This window comes from Tiliqua scincoides, chromosome 1 (assembly GCF_035046505.1).
Source record: "Tiliqua scincoides isolate rTilSci1 chromosome 1, rTilSci1.hap2, whole genome shotgun sequence".
NCBI classification, from domain to species: domain Eukaryota; kingdom Metazoa; phylum Chordata; class Lepidosauria; order Squamata; family Scincidae; genus Tiliqua; species Tiliqua scincoides.
Genome location: NC_089821.1, coordinates 195,325,487 through 195,345,275, shown reverse-complemented (window position 1 = coordinate 195,345,275; position 19,789 = coordinate 195,325,487). Strand labels below are relative to the sequence as shown.

General features: G+C 42.0%; 1 protein-coding gene across 1 annotated transcript in view; it reads right to left on the bottom strand.

Moving 5' to 3' along the window:
* FIG4 (FIG4 phosphoinositide 5-phosphatase) overlaps positions 1 to 19,789 on the bottom strand; it is an 83,327-nt gene that overhangs the window by 50,527 nt on the left and 13,011 nt on the right. The window contains exons 3-9 of the mRNA XM_066613353.1: positions 19,628 to 19,751; positions 16,794 to 16,950; positions 15,864 to 15,914; positions 12,618 to 12,766; positions 10,411 to 10,539; positions 7,062 to 7,162; positions 5,054 to 5,216 (exon numbers count right to left, since the gene is read on the bottom strand). Of these exons, the coding sequence (XP_066469450.1) occupies positions 5,054 to 5,216; positions 7,062 to 7,162; positions 10,411 to 10,539; positions 12,618 to 12,766; positions 15,864 to 15,914; positions 16,794 to 16,950; positions 19,628 to 19,751 (874 nt within the window). The remainder of the gene's footprint in view (positions 1 to 5,053; positions 5,217 to 7,061; positions 7,163 to 10,410; positions 10,540 to 12,617; positions 12,767 to 15,863; positions 15,915 to 16,793; positions 16,951 to 19,627; positions 19,752 to 19,789) is intronic.

The following is a 19,789-nucleotide window of genomic DNA, read 5'->3' as shown; positions in this document are numbered from 1 at the left end:
CAGGAGGGACAGAGGGGGCATGCGGGAAGTGGGGTGGCCATTTACGTTACGGAAGGGATAGAATCCAGCAAAGTAGAGATTGAAGGTGGGTCTGATTCCACCATAGAATCTCTGTGGGTTAAATTACCAGGCCTGAGGAGCAGAGGGTGTGTACTATCATCCTCAAGACCAGAAACTGGAAGGGGACCTTGAAATGAGGAAACAGATCAGGGAGGTGACAAGGAGGGACAGGGTCATAACCAATTATCCTCATATTGACTGGGTCAATTTGTGTTCTGGTCATGAAAAGGAGACCGGATTCCTTGACATGCTAAATGACTGTGCCTTAGAGCAGCTAGTCAGCTAGTCAGGGAGCCCACCAGAGGACAGGTGACTCTGGATTTAATATTGTGCGGCACTCAGGACCTGTTTAGAGGTGTCCGTGTTACTGAGCCATTGGGGAACAGTGATCATGCTGCAATCCATTTCGACATGCACGTCGGGGGCAGACTACCAGGCAAATCTCTCACAAAAACCCTTGACTTCCGACGGGCAGGCTTCCCTCAAATGAGGAGGCTGGTTAGAAGGAGGTTGAAAGGTAAAAAGGGTCCAATTTCTCCAGAGTGCATGGAGGTTGCTTAAAACAACAGTTATAGAGGCCCAGCGGAAGCATATACCGCAAAGGAAGAAGGGCTTGACTAAGTCCAGGAGGGTGCCCGCATGGCTAATCAGCCAAGTTAGAGAGGCCATAAAGGGCAAGGAAGCTTCCTTCTGCAAATGGAAGCCTTGCCCTAATGAGGAGAATAAAAAGGAACATAAACTGTGGCAAAAGAAATGTAAGAAGGTGATACGGAGGGCCAAGAGAGACTATGAGGAACACATGGCCAGCAAAATTAAGGGGAATAATAAAAGCTTCTTCAAATATGTTAGAAGCAGGAAACCCGCCAGAGAAGCGGTTGGCTCTCTGGATGGTGAGGGAGGGAAAGGGGAAATAAAAGGAGACCTGGAGATGGCAGAGAAATTAAATGAGTTCTTTGCATCTGTCTTCATGGCAGAAGACCTCAGGCAGATACCGCTGCCCAAACGGCCCCTCCTGACTAAGGATTTAAGTCAGATAGAGGTTAAAAGAGAAGATGTTTCAAACCTCATTGATAAATTAAAGATCAATAAGTCACCAGGCCCTGATGGCATCCACCCAAGAGTTATTAAGGAAATGAAGAATGAAGTTGCTGATCTCTTGACTAAAATATGCAACTTGTCCTTCAAAATGGTCAGTGCCAGAGTATTGGAGGATAGCAAATATCACATCGATTTTTAAAAAGGGAAGGAGGGGGGACCCAGGAAATTATAGGCTGGTCAGCCTAACATCTATACCGGGTAAGATGGTAGAATGCCTCATCAAAGATAGAATCTCAAAACACATAGACAAACAGGCCTTGCTGAGGGAGAATCAGCATGGCTTCTGTAAGGGTAAGTCTTGCCTCACTAACCTTATAGAATTCTTTGAAAAGGTCAACAGGCATGTGGATGCGGGAGAACCCGTGGACATTATATATCTGGACTTTCAGAAGGTGTTCGACACAGTCCCTCACCAAAAGCTACTGAAAAAACTCCACAGTCAGGGAATTAGAGGGCAGGTCCTCTCCTGGACTGAAACCTGGTTGAAGACCAGGAAACAGAGAGTGGGTGTCAATGGGCAATTTTCACAATGGAGAGAGGTGAAAAGCAGTGTGCCCCAAGGATCTGTCCTGGGACTGGTGCTCTTCAACCTCTTCATAAATGACCTAGAGACAGGGTTGAGCAGTGAGGTGGCTAAGTTTGCAGACGACACCAAACTTTTCCGAGTGGTGAAGACCAGAAGTGATTGTGAGGAGCTCCAGAAGGATCTCTCCAGACTGGCAGAATGGGCAGCAAAATGGCAGATGCGTTTCAATGTAAATGTAAAGTCATGCACATTGGGGAAAAAAATCAAAACTTCAGGTATATGCTAATGGGTTCTGAGCTGTCTGTGACAGATCAGAAGAGAGATCTTGGGGTGGTGGTGGTGGACAGGTAGATGCAAGTGTCTACCCAATGTGCGGTAGCAATAAAGAAGGCCAATTCTACGCTTGGGATCATTAGAGAAGGTATTGAGAACAAAACAGTTAATATTATAATGCCGTTATGCAAATCGATGGGAAGGCCACACCTGGAGTATTGCGTACAGTTGTGGTCGCCGCATCTCAAAAAGGACATAGTGGAAATGGAAAAGGTGCAAAAGAGAGCGACTAAGCTGATTACTGGGCTAGGGCACCTTCCTTATGAGGAAAGGCTACGGTGTTTGGGCCTCTTCAGCCTAGAAAAGAGACGCCTGAGGGGGGACATGACTGAGACATACAAAATTATGCACTTGAAGGATAAAGTGGATAGAGAGATGCTCTTTACGCTCTCACACAACACCAGAACCAGGGGACATCCACTAAAATTGAGTGTTGGGAGAGTTAGGACAGACAAAAGAAAATATTTATTTACTCAACATGTGGTTGGTCTGTGGAACTCCTTGCCACAGGATGTGGTGATGGCATCAGGCCTCGACACCTTTAAAAGGGGATTGGATAAGTTTCTGGAGGAAAAATCCATTACAGTTTACATGCCGTGATGCATACGTGCAACCTCCTGATTTTAGTAATGGGTTATGTCATAATGCCAGATGCAAGGGAGGGCACCAGAATGAGGTCTCTTGTTATCTGGTGTGCTCCCTGGGGCATTTGGTGGGCCTCTGTGAGATACAGGAAGCTGGCCTAGATGGGCCTATGGCCTGATCCAGTAGGGCTGTTCTTATGTTCTGAGCTGTGACCATTTAAGGCAGGAGTTTCAAACTTGTTTCATACAGTGGGCTAAACAGCATTCATGGCTCCTGCTGAGGGTCCAAAGTGACATCATTAAGCAAGAAGTAATTTCATTAAGTAGACGAGGACAAGAAATAAGCACATTTTTCTGACTTAGCAACTCTTTAGCTAAGAATGAAAGAAAAAATATGCAACTTCTGATAATATTTTCAAGATATGGGAGAGTTCAATTATCATGCAGGCCGCACTTTCAGCAGATGCTCTGCCAAGTAACATCTCAGCAGAAGACTGCTGAAAGGGTAGCCCTCGTGGCAAATGGGTTCTTTCAGCAACTCAGCAGCTCCTCCATTTTTCACCCCTCTTGATCTGCCTCTTCCTCTGTACCATTCTTCACCTTCTGAGGTTTCCTTCCCCAACTCTCCCTCCCCGCGGCTAGCCGGAAGCAGTACTGCTCTTTCAACGGTGACACTTCTGTCAATGCGTCACTTCACATCTCAGAGCAGCTGATGGTGCTGCTAGAAGAGCATAACTATTTTGGGGATCAAATAAAGAGCTTCCATGGGCCACATCTGGCCTGTGAGTCTTATGTCTGAAACCCCTGATTTAAGGGATGGATACAAAAAAATAGGATATGGAATTTTTTGCTATTGTATGAAGTTCATGTTTGAAAAGAAACTCGAAATAAACATTTGTAAGGCTTACAGATGCACTAGAATTCACACCGAGCAAGTAACTCCCAAAGGAGGACACAATGAAGATCACATAATCTGTGTGACTTCCTTGCTAGGCTGCTAGCAATGCCAATCTTAGGGAGAACTCAGTGCAAATGATGAAAGGAAATTATCTTACAGGTCTGAGTTTGGAATGGATTAGTACATTCCAAAAATGACCTTCAGATTGACTGTAAACAGATGATCAAGGTAAATACCATAAGAAGTGATGGAACTGCCATGCCCTTTCCTTACTCTTTCTTGTAATGCTGAACACAAAATAAATGTGTGATGAATAATCATGTTTTGCATCCCCTGCCTCCCATCTCCTACAGCTGACTAGCAAAGTCAGGAGCTGCATAGTGCAACTGCTACATAGCATGTATTGTTTGCATTCAGTGTCACAAATAAGAAAGAGTTTTGGAAGAGCAATGACATATTTGATTCATACCAAATATGATATAAATCATATTTGAGAGGCTCTTCATAAATGTTTTATAAACACTCATAAGTGACATATAAGAAGAAGCAAGCAAACAGCTTTGATTCTCCTGTGTAACTATTTGATAATAAAGACATACTCTGTGTATTGTGTGTGTGTTAGGTAAATAATCAGCGTCCAACATGTTACACTCTCCTATAATAATTGCAAGATTATGGCTTCTTGCATTTTCTAGATGTCTAATATGTGTTACGACTTCGTACTGTATCCTTGGAAAATCATCCCATTGCCCCAGGGTAACCCTCACTGCTGCAATGAGCAACTTGGACATGTGCCTGCTAAATCGCTGGTGCAAGTCTTTTTGCCCCATGTCAGCGAATCAGGCTGGGGTGGGGACAAGATCTGTGGCGGCTGTACATGCCGTATCCTATCCCCCAGGACCAGATCTGCCAACAGGGGGCAACGTGGATTTGAACTAGTGATTTAACAGACACACGACCAAATTGTTCCACAGCAGCAGCTGGGGCTTATCCTGGGGCAAGGGGTCAAATGTCACCTTGAGGAGCCAGCCAGCATTCCAACTATCTCCACAGGACGCAGTGAATCCTGTGCTTGCAACCCACTCGCAGAGTCTAGGGTGAAATGAGCTAGATCTTGAAAAAATGTACAGTATGTTTCAAAGCAGAAATAACCAGCAGAAATAGAATTCTAGTGAAGAAATTTAAGGTTGATTTTGTTTTGTGTGTGTTATTTTGTTTTTGTGTGTGTTATTGTAGAGGCAAGGTTACAGTGGAGGTATCGTGGCCATACACTTTAAAAGTCATACACTTTAAAATTTAATACTGCACCACTGGTTAGGATACAAACCACAGAATGTACCATGGTTGAACAATTAGCAATAGTATCAGTTATGTTTTGCCGGCAACCACAATTTGCTTTGAGTGCAGGCAAAAGATTATTGCTATGCCCTGAAACTGCAACTTGGAAGAAACACATCTCTAGCTTCTGCAGCCAACAGATTAATGGGACCTGGTGATATGACACTAGTCATCAGCACAAACCTCACGAAAACACAGTTAGCATTCTGAACATACATGTAATTGGCGGCTTTGGCATCATAGTGGAAATATCCTGAGACCAATACAGAGGGACAGAGCCCCGAACCTGGACGTAAGACGAATAGCTCCCCGCAGAAAATGACATCACTGAAGCATCATAGAGTATTTGTTCCGTTTCTACTTCATTAGCTACATCTCCCTGTACAAAATTATAAGCAATGACAACATATTACATTACTTCGCATTTCCATTTGCCTGCACCGAAGAGAAAACTACATTATCAATTGACCTGACTAATTCTAGTTAAGAGCTAAACAAGGCATTTGTCATATACAGGTTGAGACTAATTATTCGCATGGGTTCCCTTCCAAACACTCATGTGGATTAAAAAAAACGCACTATAGCAAATCAATTTAAAAAACAAAGTTTCTTTGCTCCAGTGACTGAAAAACAGCCTTGCTGACCTTTTGACTATAAGATAAGAGTCATTAAGAAGACAATCCATCAGCACTTCATTCAGCCCCCCTTCACCAATGCAAAATGATCACCTTTCTTTCACGTGCTGGGGGAAGGGAGGGGTCCGAAGGAGAAAGGAGGATTGATGGATTGTTAGCCTGCTGCCCTCTCTCTCTCTCATTAAGGAGGATGTTGTTAAAGGACTGTTCAGTTTTTAAAACTGATTTTAAAGGGATGCATTTTTCCCCCTTCTCCAGGGATCAGCACATTCTCTCTCATTTGCAGGGGCCATTCATGTTGAGTCAAATCCATGTATAAAAAATCCATGGATAAATAGGCTGGACCTGTAGTTTGATCATACTATCTTGTCTAATTTGACTTTAGTGTCTGAAATTCTTATCTTGTATGAAAGAATGTCCCATTAATTGCAGTTATGTTTCCTTGTGTACAAGCATTCGTAAGCTTCAATCCTAAAGTCAAAACATAGTTGCTTCAAGTCAGGGATTCATGAGTATAAAAGATCAGAAAACATCCCAGAAAGGTGTTCCATGTATTTCCCCATCATTGGATCTAGTTTTTCTTCCTTTGAAAAACTGCATGCTGTGTACCTGCTATGCTTGATCTGTGCACGCAAACCCACAGGTGCGTAATTGCTGGTGCTATGGCTCGTGTTTACAAAAATAGTAGCCTGGTTTCATTTTTGTGTACAAAGTAGATAAAAGGCAATGTCCCAAGATCATGTGATTTCAGAACACTGCAAACTCAAACCATCACTTGCACTTTTCATACGAGTCCACATGTTATGGCAAGTACCATTAAGCTTGTCAGTCTATTTTAATTAGAGCAGTCCAAAACACACAAAGAAACATGGGCTCTGTGAACACACCCAAGTGTGTTTATGAAATCTTTCAGGCCATTCTGCGGCAGAATGTGACAATTCTTTAACAGAAACATGCAAATTGGAGATTCGAGGGAGAAACCTCTGGATTAGAATTTATAATGAGGTTTGACACTATCACTGCAGGACTGAACTGAGACAAGGGTTTTAAATTTGTTTTAACTTTGTAATGCAATTTATTAAACACAGCATTGCTAGGAGGGCATTATCAGTGCTATTGTGCTTATCTTTTATACTTTTAAACTCATTTTCATTTCTTCCTGCATTTGACTGTGCTGTTTTCAATTTTCTCAATTGATGCCTATAAATGCATACATATCTTTTGAAGATTTTATTTCATTTATCTGATGAACTGTAGACCATTACAGTTTATATTATAATAGATGTGTTAAGATGCCATAAGGAGCAAAGTGAAATATTGTAAAAATTATGCCAATTATACATTCAGTAATTCACAACAGTTTTTAGTATTTTGTATCATAATTATTTCAAACTAAGTTTCTTTTGAGTTATGTATATCAGTTTTTGAAAAATACAAAGATTTACATATTTTAAAGATCTGCTTTGATAGTTGTCAAAACAGTGCAGAATACATTTGACAAATGCCTTGGTTTTGTACTCCATAGTGAGAACATGTCTCCATGCAGTTCTGACACAAAATGGAAAAAAACTGACAGAAATCTATTTTACCTCACAGTTTGCTCCTCTCTTTAGAAACCGTGTTCCAGCAAATTTACTTGATCTTCTAGCTATAAGAGTGACATACACCGGACGACCATAAATGAGCAGTTCTCAGAAGTCAAGTTAAGGTTTATAGATTCATGTCATCCACCTCAGCATTTTTCTTGAACTTTCCTTTGTCCTAGCATACACAGAAATATTCACCAAGTGTATTGTTCTTGTTAAAAAAAGGAACAGAATGTTCTCACAATCCATCAACACTGTCATTTTATCCCTTCAGACTGAGCAAGACAGAAGTTCTATTTGTCAATAATGCATTTAAGTCTTCCTTGTTCAAAACCCCTACAAAGTGGCCAATAACTTCATCACAATGTATTCTTTTCTGAAAAGGCAACTCAGGACAACATTTCTCCAAAGCCATATAAGAAAACTATTACCTTCTTCCTCATATTTCAGGTCCAGAGTCAATGGTACAGAACATATAGACCTCTATGAGGAGTGCAATAAGCACAGTGAACTTGAAAGCACCTATAGAATTATTCCTACACGTTACTGAACAGTTTACTACTCATTAGTAAGGATTGCTGCAAGGTTGTTACAAGAATAATATGGGGTGGGAAGAATCATGTACATTGCTCTGAGTTCTTCAGAGGAAGGACAGAATATTTACAGACAAATAAAATATTTGAATGATACAGATTTTGCATGCATTTCTGTGACTTGAATGCTTCTATGCTCTGACTAAGGAATGGAAACAAACTATTTTCCCCCATTACTGGGAAGCCCTATGAGAAATTATTGTGACATATATCCGACAGCCTACCCATTTATAGAAGCCCCCAGGTATCAGGAAGACGGCAACAGTGATCTGCTGCCCATGTCCAGAGAAGGAAGTAATTCAGGCACATGGAGAGCCACGTGAGAAATAGGACAGACACATGCAGAACGTTATACAAGACATGTGCACACAATGTCAGAATGGAATCTTAGACAAAATTGATTTTCACGAAGAGAAGCAACTTGAAACTGCTCACATATTTAAAATTAATTGAATCCAAGACTCCCCACAGGAGCAGTTTCGAGTTAATTTAATGCTCACACGTTCTTTCCTAATAAAAGCACATTTTTCTCAGTAGCAAAAGTGGAAAACAAGGATAACTCTCTCAACTGTTCCTAGTTCAGTTTCACAGAAATCAAACTTGCTTCCAAAGGAATATAGGTACATATTCAAAGTCATCTAAATACTGATTGGTTACCCTCACCACCTTTTTATATACTCAGAACATGGTTAGAGATTGGACCAATTTAATAAATGGTCATATGCATTCACATTACTTATTGCAAGAAACACACAACGCTATTTAGTCTGGAATATTTTATATGGACTAAGATCTTTATGAGAACGGCCATGCATTCAGCATCCCCAAAACTGTGCGACTATGAAGGTAAACCATCTCTTTTGCCACAAACTTGCAAACCTTCTCAGGGAAGAAACATGGGCCTCTATAATAAGAATACATAAACACAACAAAACTGCCTGGACACTGCAAATAGCACAGAATATAGTAGCAAGTGTGGTCACTGTAAGGTGGTTTGACTCCATCAGGCTGTTGCTCCATCCGCTATACTGGCTGCAGATTTGTTTCCAGCACAACCGATCTTTAAAGCCTTCATGGCTTAGAGCAGTGTTTCCCAAACTATGAGTCGAGACCCATTGGTTGGTCATGAGCCCACGCCAGGTGGATCATGACCTGGGCTATTCCATCCACCCTCATCTCTGTTTGGCTACAAATTAGAGGTGTGGGTAGGCCTCCAGAGGCCTCTTCCATGTCATGCTGGACTGGTGACCCACTCTACAAGCCTCTGCAGGCCCCAGAATGGCCTGCAGAAGCCTCCAAAAGCTACTTCTTTTGGGTTTCAGAAGGCAACTTCCGGTTTGTCTCCAAAACTCGGAAGTAGCTTTCAGAGGTTTCTACAGGCAATTCTGAAGCCTGAAGAGGCCTGCAGAGTGGGTTACCAACCCGATCCAGACGAGGCCTCAGGGGCCTTCCCCTGCACCACCAGGTTCATCAGACAGATGAGGTGGGTCATAGGGTGGGAAAGATCTCATAGGCTTAGAGTATCCTAAGGACAGCCTCCTCTTACGTGAGATAGCCCATCCCCTAAGGTCTGTGGGGGTGGGCTCCTACATGTGCCACCGGTATCAAAGGTTTTAGCAGCAACAAGGGATAAGGCCTTCTCAGTAATGGCACCACAGTTATAAAATTCCCTTGCTATTAGATTAATAACTGAATCTCCCTATTAAGGGTTCCAATATGCTTTTGTTCTGTACTTTTTCTTGCTCAAATTTTCTTTCTGTACTTTTTCTTGCTCAAATTTATGGCAGACATTTTCAACTTTTTTCATCTCAGGGCACACTGACAAGGCACTAAGATTGTCAAGGTACACCATCAGTTTTTTTTTTTACCATTGACAAGACACACCATGCTGCTGGTAGGGGGCTCAAATTCCCCAACTGCCCTACTAATAAATGAACCTTCCCAAACTCCTGTGGCACACCTGCAGACCATCTGCAGCACACCAGTGTGTCATGGCACAGCTGCTGAAAATTTCTGATTTATGGTCTTAACGCTTGCATCCTTTTTGTTGTTTGCTGCTAATATTTGCATTTATAGTTCTATTATTTTTACTGTGTTATCGTTAATTGCTCATGAGTATAAGAAGTGTTGACAAATTCTCTGCATAGTCCAAGCTTACACATGGAACTGCTTGAAAGGCTATCATGGAACAGTAGAATATTTTACACGGAATATTTAGAGGTGGATTTGTCATAAATAAGGTCTATTTAATTTAATGTATTTGGTTCAGTCCCTTTGCCGTTCTGCTTTTGGTTTATTTTCACAAGTAACTAATTGAGTTGTGTTTTTTTAAACAATAATTTGGTTTTGTTCCAATCTACTCTCTGCTCCAAAAGAAGTCTGCTCAATTATCCTGATCTCACAGTTAGTACAGACACAGTAAGTACAGACACAGTGACTACGGTAGATAAATTAACCCTTTGTCTTGAGCATATTTCTTCATTGGCAATATCATGCATTATTTCTCATAAGATGCATACTTGGAATAAGAATCGTCCTTCACTGTATTTACACAAAAGATGAAATCTGAAAGCCCAAGGTTTCATTTCCTTCCGTTTAAATCCATAAGATTCTTAAACTCCAGTTGATTAATTTGTGAATAGATTTAATTAGCAAGCACAAAAGAGCTGAGCAACAATTTTTTATAAGAATTCATTTTTCTTTATAAAACAGGGATTGTTACAGTAATAAATATTCATTATCTACTAGTCAAAGGATACTTGACTGCCCACAAAATCCATGAATAATACACAAGAGCCAGTCGTGATGAACAGCAGTTTTGACCATGTCCAGCAGTTTGCCATTCCACACATATTTTCTATAAGGTTCACTGCAAATTCCAAATACACCTGAAAAATAATTGAAAATGAAATATTAGCATACAGTGTGTATTGTATATGGCTACATCAGGTTGGGTCCCATCAGTGGGTCTCAACCCGATTTTTGGTGGGTCGTGAAACTGATAAGTTCATAGCTGGCAAGGAGAATGCATTGAGCCCTATGGAAACCAAAATGGAACAGGCCATGCATGTTTACTCCCAAGTAGGCAAACATGCCTTGATCCACTTTGAAGGGCAGGTTGAGGGAATGCAACGCCACCAGAATGGTCCTGATCTGATGAACACAGGCCCTAACAAACTCAAGAAGGTGGTTCCCCCCACCCACCAGTAAAAATCATAAAAACAGAGGCTTGAGAGGCTGGAAAAAGAAAATACTTTATTTTGTTTAGTCTTATGAAGCTAGGTGGGTCCCAACAGAGTGTCACTTTGAAAAGTGGGTCCCAGTGCTAAAAGCTTTGGAAACCACTGCCCTAGATAAAATAACTAACATGTATATATAAGTGAGCCTCTCTCTTTCCTTAGCAACCAAAATTATAATAAGTGGATGAACAAAAGAGTTCTTACCTATTGGTTTTGGGTATTCCTAGGATAATGCATAACTGGCATAAAAATAGATTGCACAAATTAGTGGAATTTAGGGCCCAATCCTATCCAACTTTCCAGCTTTGATGTAGCCGTGCCAACAGTGTGTGCTGGATCTCCGGGGGGGCAGTCATGAAGGCCTCCTCAAAGTAACATTTGTTCCCTTACATTAGGGCTGTAATGGTACTAGAAAGTTGGATACTATTGAACCTTAATCTAGAACTATTCATGGTCCTATAGGATTCCGATAATTTGCTATTTAATCTATTTTCCATCTTCTCATAGTATGCGGACAGGGTTGAATAAGTTCTTTTACACACAGGATTATGCTATGGGTAAAATAACTTCTCATTCAACCCTGTCCACACAACATTAGAAGATGAAAATAGGTCACATAGCAAATTATTCATACACTTACTTCTGTAACTTGTGAGAAAGGAGAGGAATGATGGAAATCAAAAACAAACTGTAATCCATTTTTGGCCCAATCATATCCAGAACTGGGCCAGCACAGAGAGAGATTTGTAACAGTGGAACTTGGTTCCGTTGTCATAAAATGGTCTTTGGTGGCACAGTGTGCTGCCAACAACCAGGAGCACTGCTACAAATGGTGGCAACGTGGGAGATCTATCATCAGATCCAAGCATGCAAGTCCAATAGTGGCGGGGGTGTATGCAGAATGGGGAAGGGGAGGAATAAGGAGACTGGAGTGGGGGGTATGTGACTCAAGACCAGGAAGGGGGTGGTATTGGCAGCAGTGGCACCACTGATATCCTATCCCCCTTCCTGTCTTCATCCACCTTTCAAGTCTACTTGGACTTGCGCCAGCAAAGTAGTTGGAGCAGATCTGAGTAGATCCAATCGGGCAGGGAAGGCCTACTTCAGGCAAGGGAACAAATATTCTGTTGCCTGGAGGATACCTCCAGGAGAGCTCTCCCACAGGATGCAGAGCAAACTCTGGTGGCACATATGCATTGGCAGGAGGGGGGCTAGGTAGGATTGGGCTGCATATCATTTTATATGGTTGATACAAAAAGGGGAGGTTAGAATTTAGCTTAAATTAATGAAAGATCTCAAACACTGCAGCTCAAAGATGACAACACAGTACTACAGTGTTTTTACATCAATATTTAGCACAAGTGGACAAAACAGCAGCCTCTATTAGCACTATTTATTACCTACAGAAGATAGGAATGTATACATGAAACATGATTAACAATTGAGCCCACAAATTACAATCAATTGTCAAAAAAAATTATAGCATGTCAAATTATCCTCTTGAGTTACAATTTACGATAAGTTACCAAAAGAAGTGATTAATCATTTATAGAAATTGTCTTGCAAAAAAAACCCATATAGCTGTAAATTGGCACTTTACGTAATCTTCTATTAACTTGGAGCTGTTACAACATTGTATTGATCCACAAGAAGGGTGCGATGTCTCTGCAACTGGAATAAATCCAAAGACACGCATGGTTACTTATTTCTATTTAAATCATTCTTACCACTTCCACCCTGAGCTGCAAGTCCTTCATCTTCAAAAATGTCAAAACTCTCCTGCCGAGTTCGAGTTGTTTCCGTCTTAAGTACATCAAGAGGCATTTGTAGGACTGTAAGATTATACTGAAGAGAGTGGGATAGATCATAGCTGTAGCTGGAATCAAGAGGAAAACAATAAAAAAAAGAGCTGCTTGTGGAATAATTCACTCATCCCTTAAAACATAGGGCTTCCAAAGTGTGAAACAGACAGTGGTATCACTAGGGTTTACATCACCCGATGTGGGAGGCCAGCGCATCACCCCCATGATGGGCGTCCTCCCATGCAGTGGGCAGGGCAATGTTCCAGGTGGTGGGCATGGTGATGCACCACTGCCCAGCCACTGCTGGTTTTGGGGCTATAATTTTAGATAGAATAGAGATTTTTTTTCATTGTTTCATTTTCATTGCATTTCATTTCACTGTGGTTGTTTCATTTCATTCGGAATAAAATTATGCATCAAATGATATATAACATGATGGTATTATTCGAAAATACCAAAATTTTAAAAATTTTGGCCAATAGTGGTGTCACCCCCCACACGTGTCACCCGGTATGGCCCGCACCCCCCATGCACCCAACTAGTGATGCCACTGGAAGTAAACTGCCTTCAGGGATTATGGCTTCTAAACTGGCCCCTGTTCATTGAACATCTGGATTTGGATAGCAAATGGGATGCTTGCTCAGTGTGGTATACAGAGAGCCAGCCTGATGTAGTAGAAAGAACTTGGAACTCTTGCAGACATGATACAACTTTGTGTCACAATGGACAACTTTGGTCAGTCATACTCTCTCAGCGTAACCCCCTTGCAGGATTGCTGCAACTATAAAAGGGGATAATCCTATGCATGCCACCTGGGGCTTCTGGAGGAAGAGCTAGGTACAAATTATTACTCTGGTCAATAATTGTGTGTGCCATGTACAGTAGTAATTCTAAATACTGAGAGTATACATTCCCTGGTTTTTGCTAGCTTTTCTGTACAAAGATCTTAAGATCTCATCAGGGAAATTTCTCTCTGTTCCTGTCTCCCATCATCCCCTTTATGACAGCAGACATCCAATACAAACAGTCACCTAAAAAAAGGTTTAGAATGTTGAATTCTTGATCATATCAAATGATCTGAAAATATCAGCACAATAATGCCACAGTGAGGAGACTATGAGGCTAGTCAGATGCAACGCAATACAATAGTATTAAGAGAATAAGTAGGTGTGAGCCTTTGGATGAAACAACAAACTATGGTTTGCACTGAACAAAGAGCAGAAGTACCTAAGCAACATGCATAGGAGAGAGGAATGGGAAGGACAAAGTGCATGAATGCAAGCCGTGTGCCCAGCTAAACCATGGTCTTTCTTGAAACAGCTTTCATAACTCTGGAGGATCTCATGCTTGCAGAAATATTTCGGATTTCTATGCAATGTTGCAAAGCTACATATAAATAGAGGCGTGCACCGCTTAACAACCATTTGCTTAACAACAGACCACATATAGGATGGTGGTCAAAGCACAATAATGATGCTCGTAATAAGGCAATCATGCTTCCCATAGCCTGCAGCAGAGTTTACACAACAGAGAGGCTTCAAATGCAAAGAAGAGGCAATCTCTTTCCAGTAGCCTGTGCAGCCAGCTAGTGTCTGACAGGGAGTGTCTGTTTACACAACAAAGGCAATAGATTGGAATGAATGTTCACTTAATGACATAATCGCATAACAGCAGGGATCAGAGAACGAATACCTGTTGTTAAGTGGCGCACACCTGTATGAAACTGAGTGCCATATCTTGTATATGAACATCTAGAATAGGGGTGTCAAACATAAGGCTCGGGGGCCAGATGCGGCCCCTGGAAGCTTTTTATCCAGCCCTCAGGCTCTCAGCTGCTAAGCAGTGCTGAGGTGTTACTGCTGAAACAGCAGCCCACATGAAAATTGGGCTTTCCCATATCTTGAAATATGATCAAGATTTGCATATTTTCTCTTATGCCATTTGCAGTTAATGAGAATAAAGTGCTGCTTTCTGGCTATTAGCTGCTTAATGATGTCACTTTCTGCTTAATGACGTCACTTCTGGCCCTCAGCAGGCACCCTGAATGCTAACTTTGGCTCTCTGTATGAAATGAGTTTGACACCCCTGATCTAGCATAATTGACACAAGTGCTGGAATGTGTTTCACTCAATCTTAACAACATATAGCTCCAAACTGCACTGGGCAATGGGCTCTTTGTAATGAGTTCAGAGGAGAGGAACCCTTAAGTTTGGCACTTGACCTGGTACCATTGCTCCCTGCATCACAGTCATCTCCTCTCTCATGCCCCAACACTTAGCTATTGGCAACTAAGGCAAAAGGGAAGTCTTGTAAGAGGCCTCTCTGTGAAGCCCCCATTACATCCATTAACATGAAATGCTCAAACAATATCCCAAGCATCCAAGACATTAGATCATGAAGTTCCCAGGCATCTATTAGGGACCAGGAAGGGAGTTTCAAAGATGTGGCATTGTCACTGAAAAGATTCTATCCCTGGTACCTGCCAATTGAATTTATCTCAAAGGCAGATCTGAGGTCTATAATGCTGAAGCTAGGGCTCAGATGGGCTTGTACAGGTGAATTTGGTCCTTATAGTAATCTGGTACCAGGTCATGTAAGACTTTAAAAGTCAATACCAGCACTTTAAAATTGAGAATAGAAACAAAATGTCAGGAAATGCAGTTGACACAAAATTGGTGTCATATTTTTGTTTCTTTGGATGCTATCTAAACTATTATACCCAAACTTGACAGTGGGGTTCCAATAAACAGTGCTTTGGTATTTTAGAACAGGGCTCTCCAGATTTCAGCCTGTGGATCAGTGCCCCACCTCTTCCCTCCCCTTACTGCTCCACAGGGAGCCTTCCTTCCTCACTGACAAACTCCTCCAAACTGCGCTCTGGTTTGCCTCTTCCAGGTTCTGTTGCCCCAGCAGCCACTTTGCCAGGATTTCTGGGCAGATGAAGACGGCCAGGGTCAGGTTGGGGGAGATCAGCAGTAGGGAAGGAAGGCTCCCTGGAAGAACGGTAAGCGCCAGTTGCACCAGAGATACCTTTTCCACCAGGCAGTGGACTCCAATTTAAGAGACTGCTGTTTTACAGGGGAACTGTGACAGTTCCTGATCTCTCATTGCTTAAAGCCTAACTGAAACCACCTGGGAAATATCCCAATGATTTCAAAATTAAATACATACCTAAAATAAAAGTTACTAGACAGGTCCACGTTCTGAAAAATTCGAAGATATCTAAGCGAGGAAACAAAAGTTAGTCAAGTAATATCATTATACAGCAAGTTTGTTTGTCTTTGGCACGCTTGTCCCTTTACCACCACCACCAAAAAATACTGTTGTGACCACAGAAAAATGCTGAAGTTTTTGTTTGATAGCTGTTCTCATCTGATCTCACTTTGTTTGAATTATATTAACATTGGCTTATGAACTGAAAAATTATCTCCTCATACAAAAATAAAACCATGTGCAAAGCAATTAATTACATAGTACAGATTCCAGGCTCTTTCAGAGGAAGGGAGGCAGGAACCGCAGGTGGACAAAATGCCAATCAACTGAAAGAGCCTCTCCAATGATCTGTGAAGGGCTTTGGCAGTTGATGAAGAGCAGCCCAATCCTGAGTTGCCTGGCGTGCGGGGCTGCAGCAGCACCAAAAATGATTGTCACTGCATGTTGCGTGCTCAGTGGGCAGCGCTGGAGGCTCCTCCAGATAAGGCGAGTAGCCCTGCAATGGGGCTATTTGATTCTACAGTGACCCAAGGGTCAGCAAAGAATTAAGAGTCTTTGTGTCAGGCAGGTGGCCTCACACGGAGGCTCAGGATCTGGTGGAGCAAAGTTCCACCAGTCCCACCTTCCTCCCATCCCACTCCCTCCCCCGGCATGCCTCCTCCCAGTCCTCCTCCACCTCCCCCCACCCCAGAACCTCTCCGCCCCACCTCCCCCCACAGCCCTATCTACTTCTCTGCTGCCTGCGTAACACAGTGCTCCACCTGTGCTAGCCCAGTGCCAGCCAGCACTGAGCTAGCACCAGCACTCCACATTGGCAGTGAGCCAACATGCACTGCATAGGATTGGGCCCACAGTAATTAAAAAAAAATACTGAAAAGAATCCTTTACCTTGCTTCATCAGGATGAGTCACTCGTACGGAGTCATTTGGAATGTAGATCATGCTTGTATCTTCTATTTTATATATCGCATGTCCTCCAATATCTGCCATCTTTCTCCTCTTTGTAATTAACACAATGTAGTAACCTTCTAGAAATCTGACAAAACCTATGGGAAACAAAATAAATTACTTCACTTATTATTTATATCTGTTTTCTACTCAATATACTGCTAGAGGGCTAAAGCAAGCACAACCTCTTTCAAGGTTTTACAACTGTTAATACATCCCCCAGTTTCAAAGATGAAAAAGGGCATCAGTCACAAATTATTTCCTTTATTTTACAGAATTCTTTTTTAAAGTAGTGTGTATTAAATTATATACTACATTTTTAATGAATTCAAATGAAAAAGTGTGTTTCAAAACAGTTGCTTACTCTGACTTTTTGCAGTGCAAAATAATTTATTAGATTCTAAAGGCATATTTCATCAAGTCAGAAATCAGGATAAACTAAGGAAACCCAAATACTCCTTTATCAATATCATATACTGCCATGTAACTTACTGGGCAGTGATTGTTTTCCTACTCTTTGCCTTGATTAGCTTCCACTTCAAAAAAAACTTTACGTCTCCACAGGATATGGAATCCCTGCCTAACAGCAGAAGAAAAGACTATAGCTAGACTATACCTTCAGGTTGTTTATGGCAATCTGAAATTCTTTCAACATTGAAACTGAAAACTGAGGATTTGTGTGTGCCAAATCAGCACCAAGCACTAAAACTATCTGCTCCCATATGAACCTGCCTACTTTTTAAGATCTTCATTAGTTGTGGTTGCCCTCTGGATCCACTGCCTTCAAAGGCTAAGGCTACAATCCGATGCACACTTAACTGAGAGTAAGCCTCACTGACTATAATGGGACTTACTTCCAAGTGGACGTGCATAAGATTGGGCTGTCAGTGGATGACAACAAGAAACAGGGCCTTTTCAGTCAAATGGAATACATTCCAAAAGGACACTTGGCTTTTGCCTATTTTGTCAGCTTTAAAGTACTGCATTTGATCATGAAAATATTCAATATTTCATGTCTACCTTGCTGCTGTTACTGCTACTATTTCATTGTAGTTGCTATTTTTTCAAACTTTCACTATTACTGCCTTGAAAATCTTTATACTAAAAGGGTGGGATATATTTTTTAAATAAACAAAATCAAAAACTAAACATCTTCTTTAGCAGTGAATCTGTAGAATCGTATCCCATTAGGCATGTCTTGCTGGAGTGTTATATTCACTCTTGGCAGGCCTTGCTAAAACGATCCATGAGCTGCTGGAGATCTTTGGCAGAGTGGGTAGTGACAGCTGCATCGTCGGCAAAGAGGAAGTCACGCAGACATTTCAGCTGGACTTTGGACTTTGTGTACCTTGGCTCAACAATCTCCGACACTCTTTCTCTCGATACCGAGCTAAACAAACACGTCGGTAAAGCAGCTACCACGTTTTCCAGACTCACAAAGAGAGTCTGGTCCAACAAGAAGCTGACGGAACATACCAAGATTCAGGTCTACAGAGCTTGCGTCCCGAGTACACTTCTGTACTGCAGCGAGTCATGGACTCTTCGCTCACAACAGGAGAGGAAACTGAACGCTTTCCACATGCGCTGCCTCCGACGCAGCCTTGGCATCACCTGGCAGGACAAAGTTCCTAACAACACAGTCCTGGAACGTGCTGGAATCCCTAGCATGTATGCACTACTGAAACAGAGACGCCTGCGTTGGCTCGGTCATGTCATGAGAATGGATGATGGCCGGATTCCAAAGGATCTCCTCTATGGAGAACTCGTGCAAGGAAAGCGCCCTACAGGTAGACCACAGCTGTGATACAAGGACATCTGCAAGAGGGATCTGAAGGCCTTAGGACTGGACCTCAACAAGTGGGAAACCCTGGCCTCTGAGCGGCCTGCTTGGAGGCAGGCTGTGCAGCATGGCCTTTCCCAGTTTGAAGAGACACTTGGCCAACAGTCTGAGGCAAAGAAGGAAGGCCCATAGCCAGGGAGACAGACCAGGGACAGACTGCACTTGCTCCTGGTGTGGAAGGGATTGTCACTCCCGGATTGGCCTTTTCAGCCACACTAGACGCTGTGCCAGAACCACCTTTCAGAGCGCGATACCATAGTCTTTCGAGACTGAAGGTTGCCAATATATATTCACTCTAGTTCTGTAGTTACTTTCTGCTTATACAAGGGCCATGTCTATTCCTAATGGCTGCTTTCTGAAACTTCATCATCACAATAAAGCAAAGGATTCAGTTAAGCTAGCTGAAATGAACGGCAGCTGCCATTTCCTCTCCTCCAAAAGCAGCATAATTCCAGGACATTCTAGGGAAATAATGGTGCCCCCCCCACCCAAAAAAATGACCACCATCCTTTTTGTGGCAGCTGTCATTTTCTCCACAGAATGCCCAGAAGTGGTACTGCATCTGGATCATTTGGGGCAAGTTGCTAAGATGACCTCCACTGCTTACAGTGCCAGCAGAATAATTTCAAAAATGAATGAAGTAGGTGAGTCTACCCAACCTTCCATTTTTTAAAAACATTACTTAGCTTCCCCCCTCCCCGGACCACTCATACTTAGTTCTAATGTTCTTAACATCAAGACTGGCTGTAAATTATGACGTACTGCTTCAAATTACCAAAGTATCCTTTCATTTACATTTCACAGGGAAGTGGGGTTGCTGGGTTTCAAAAAAAATTTCATAAGTAAGCTCTATCAGTGTTATCTTGATAATATTCTATTTTATGTAACATATCTGATCTTGCAAAAGCAATCACTGAATAAGAGACATGTCTTACCCACTATACCAAAAGCAGAGACAGCACGGGATAATCCAGAGGAACCCTTCTGTCCAATTTTTGTCCTGTTTCCCAGATCTAAGCGGCCAAGCAGTTCTCTCACCTCTTGTTGGGTATATACATGCTTAAACATAAAAATGTACAATCATCATCTGAGAATGT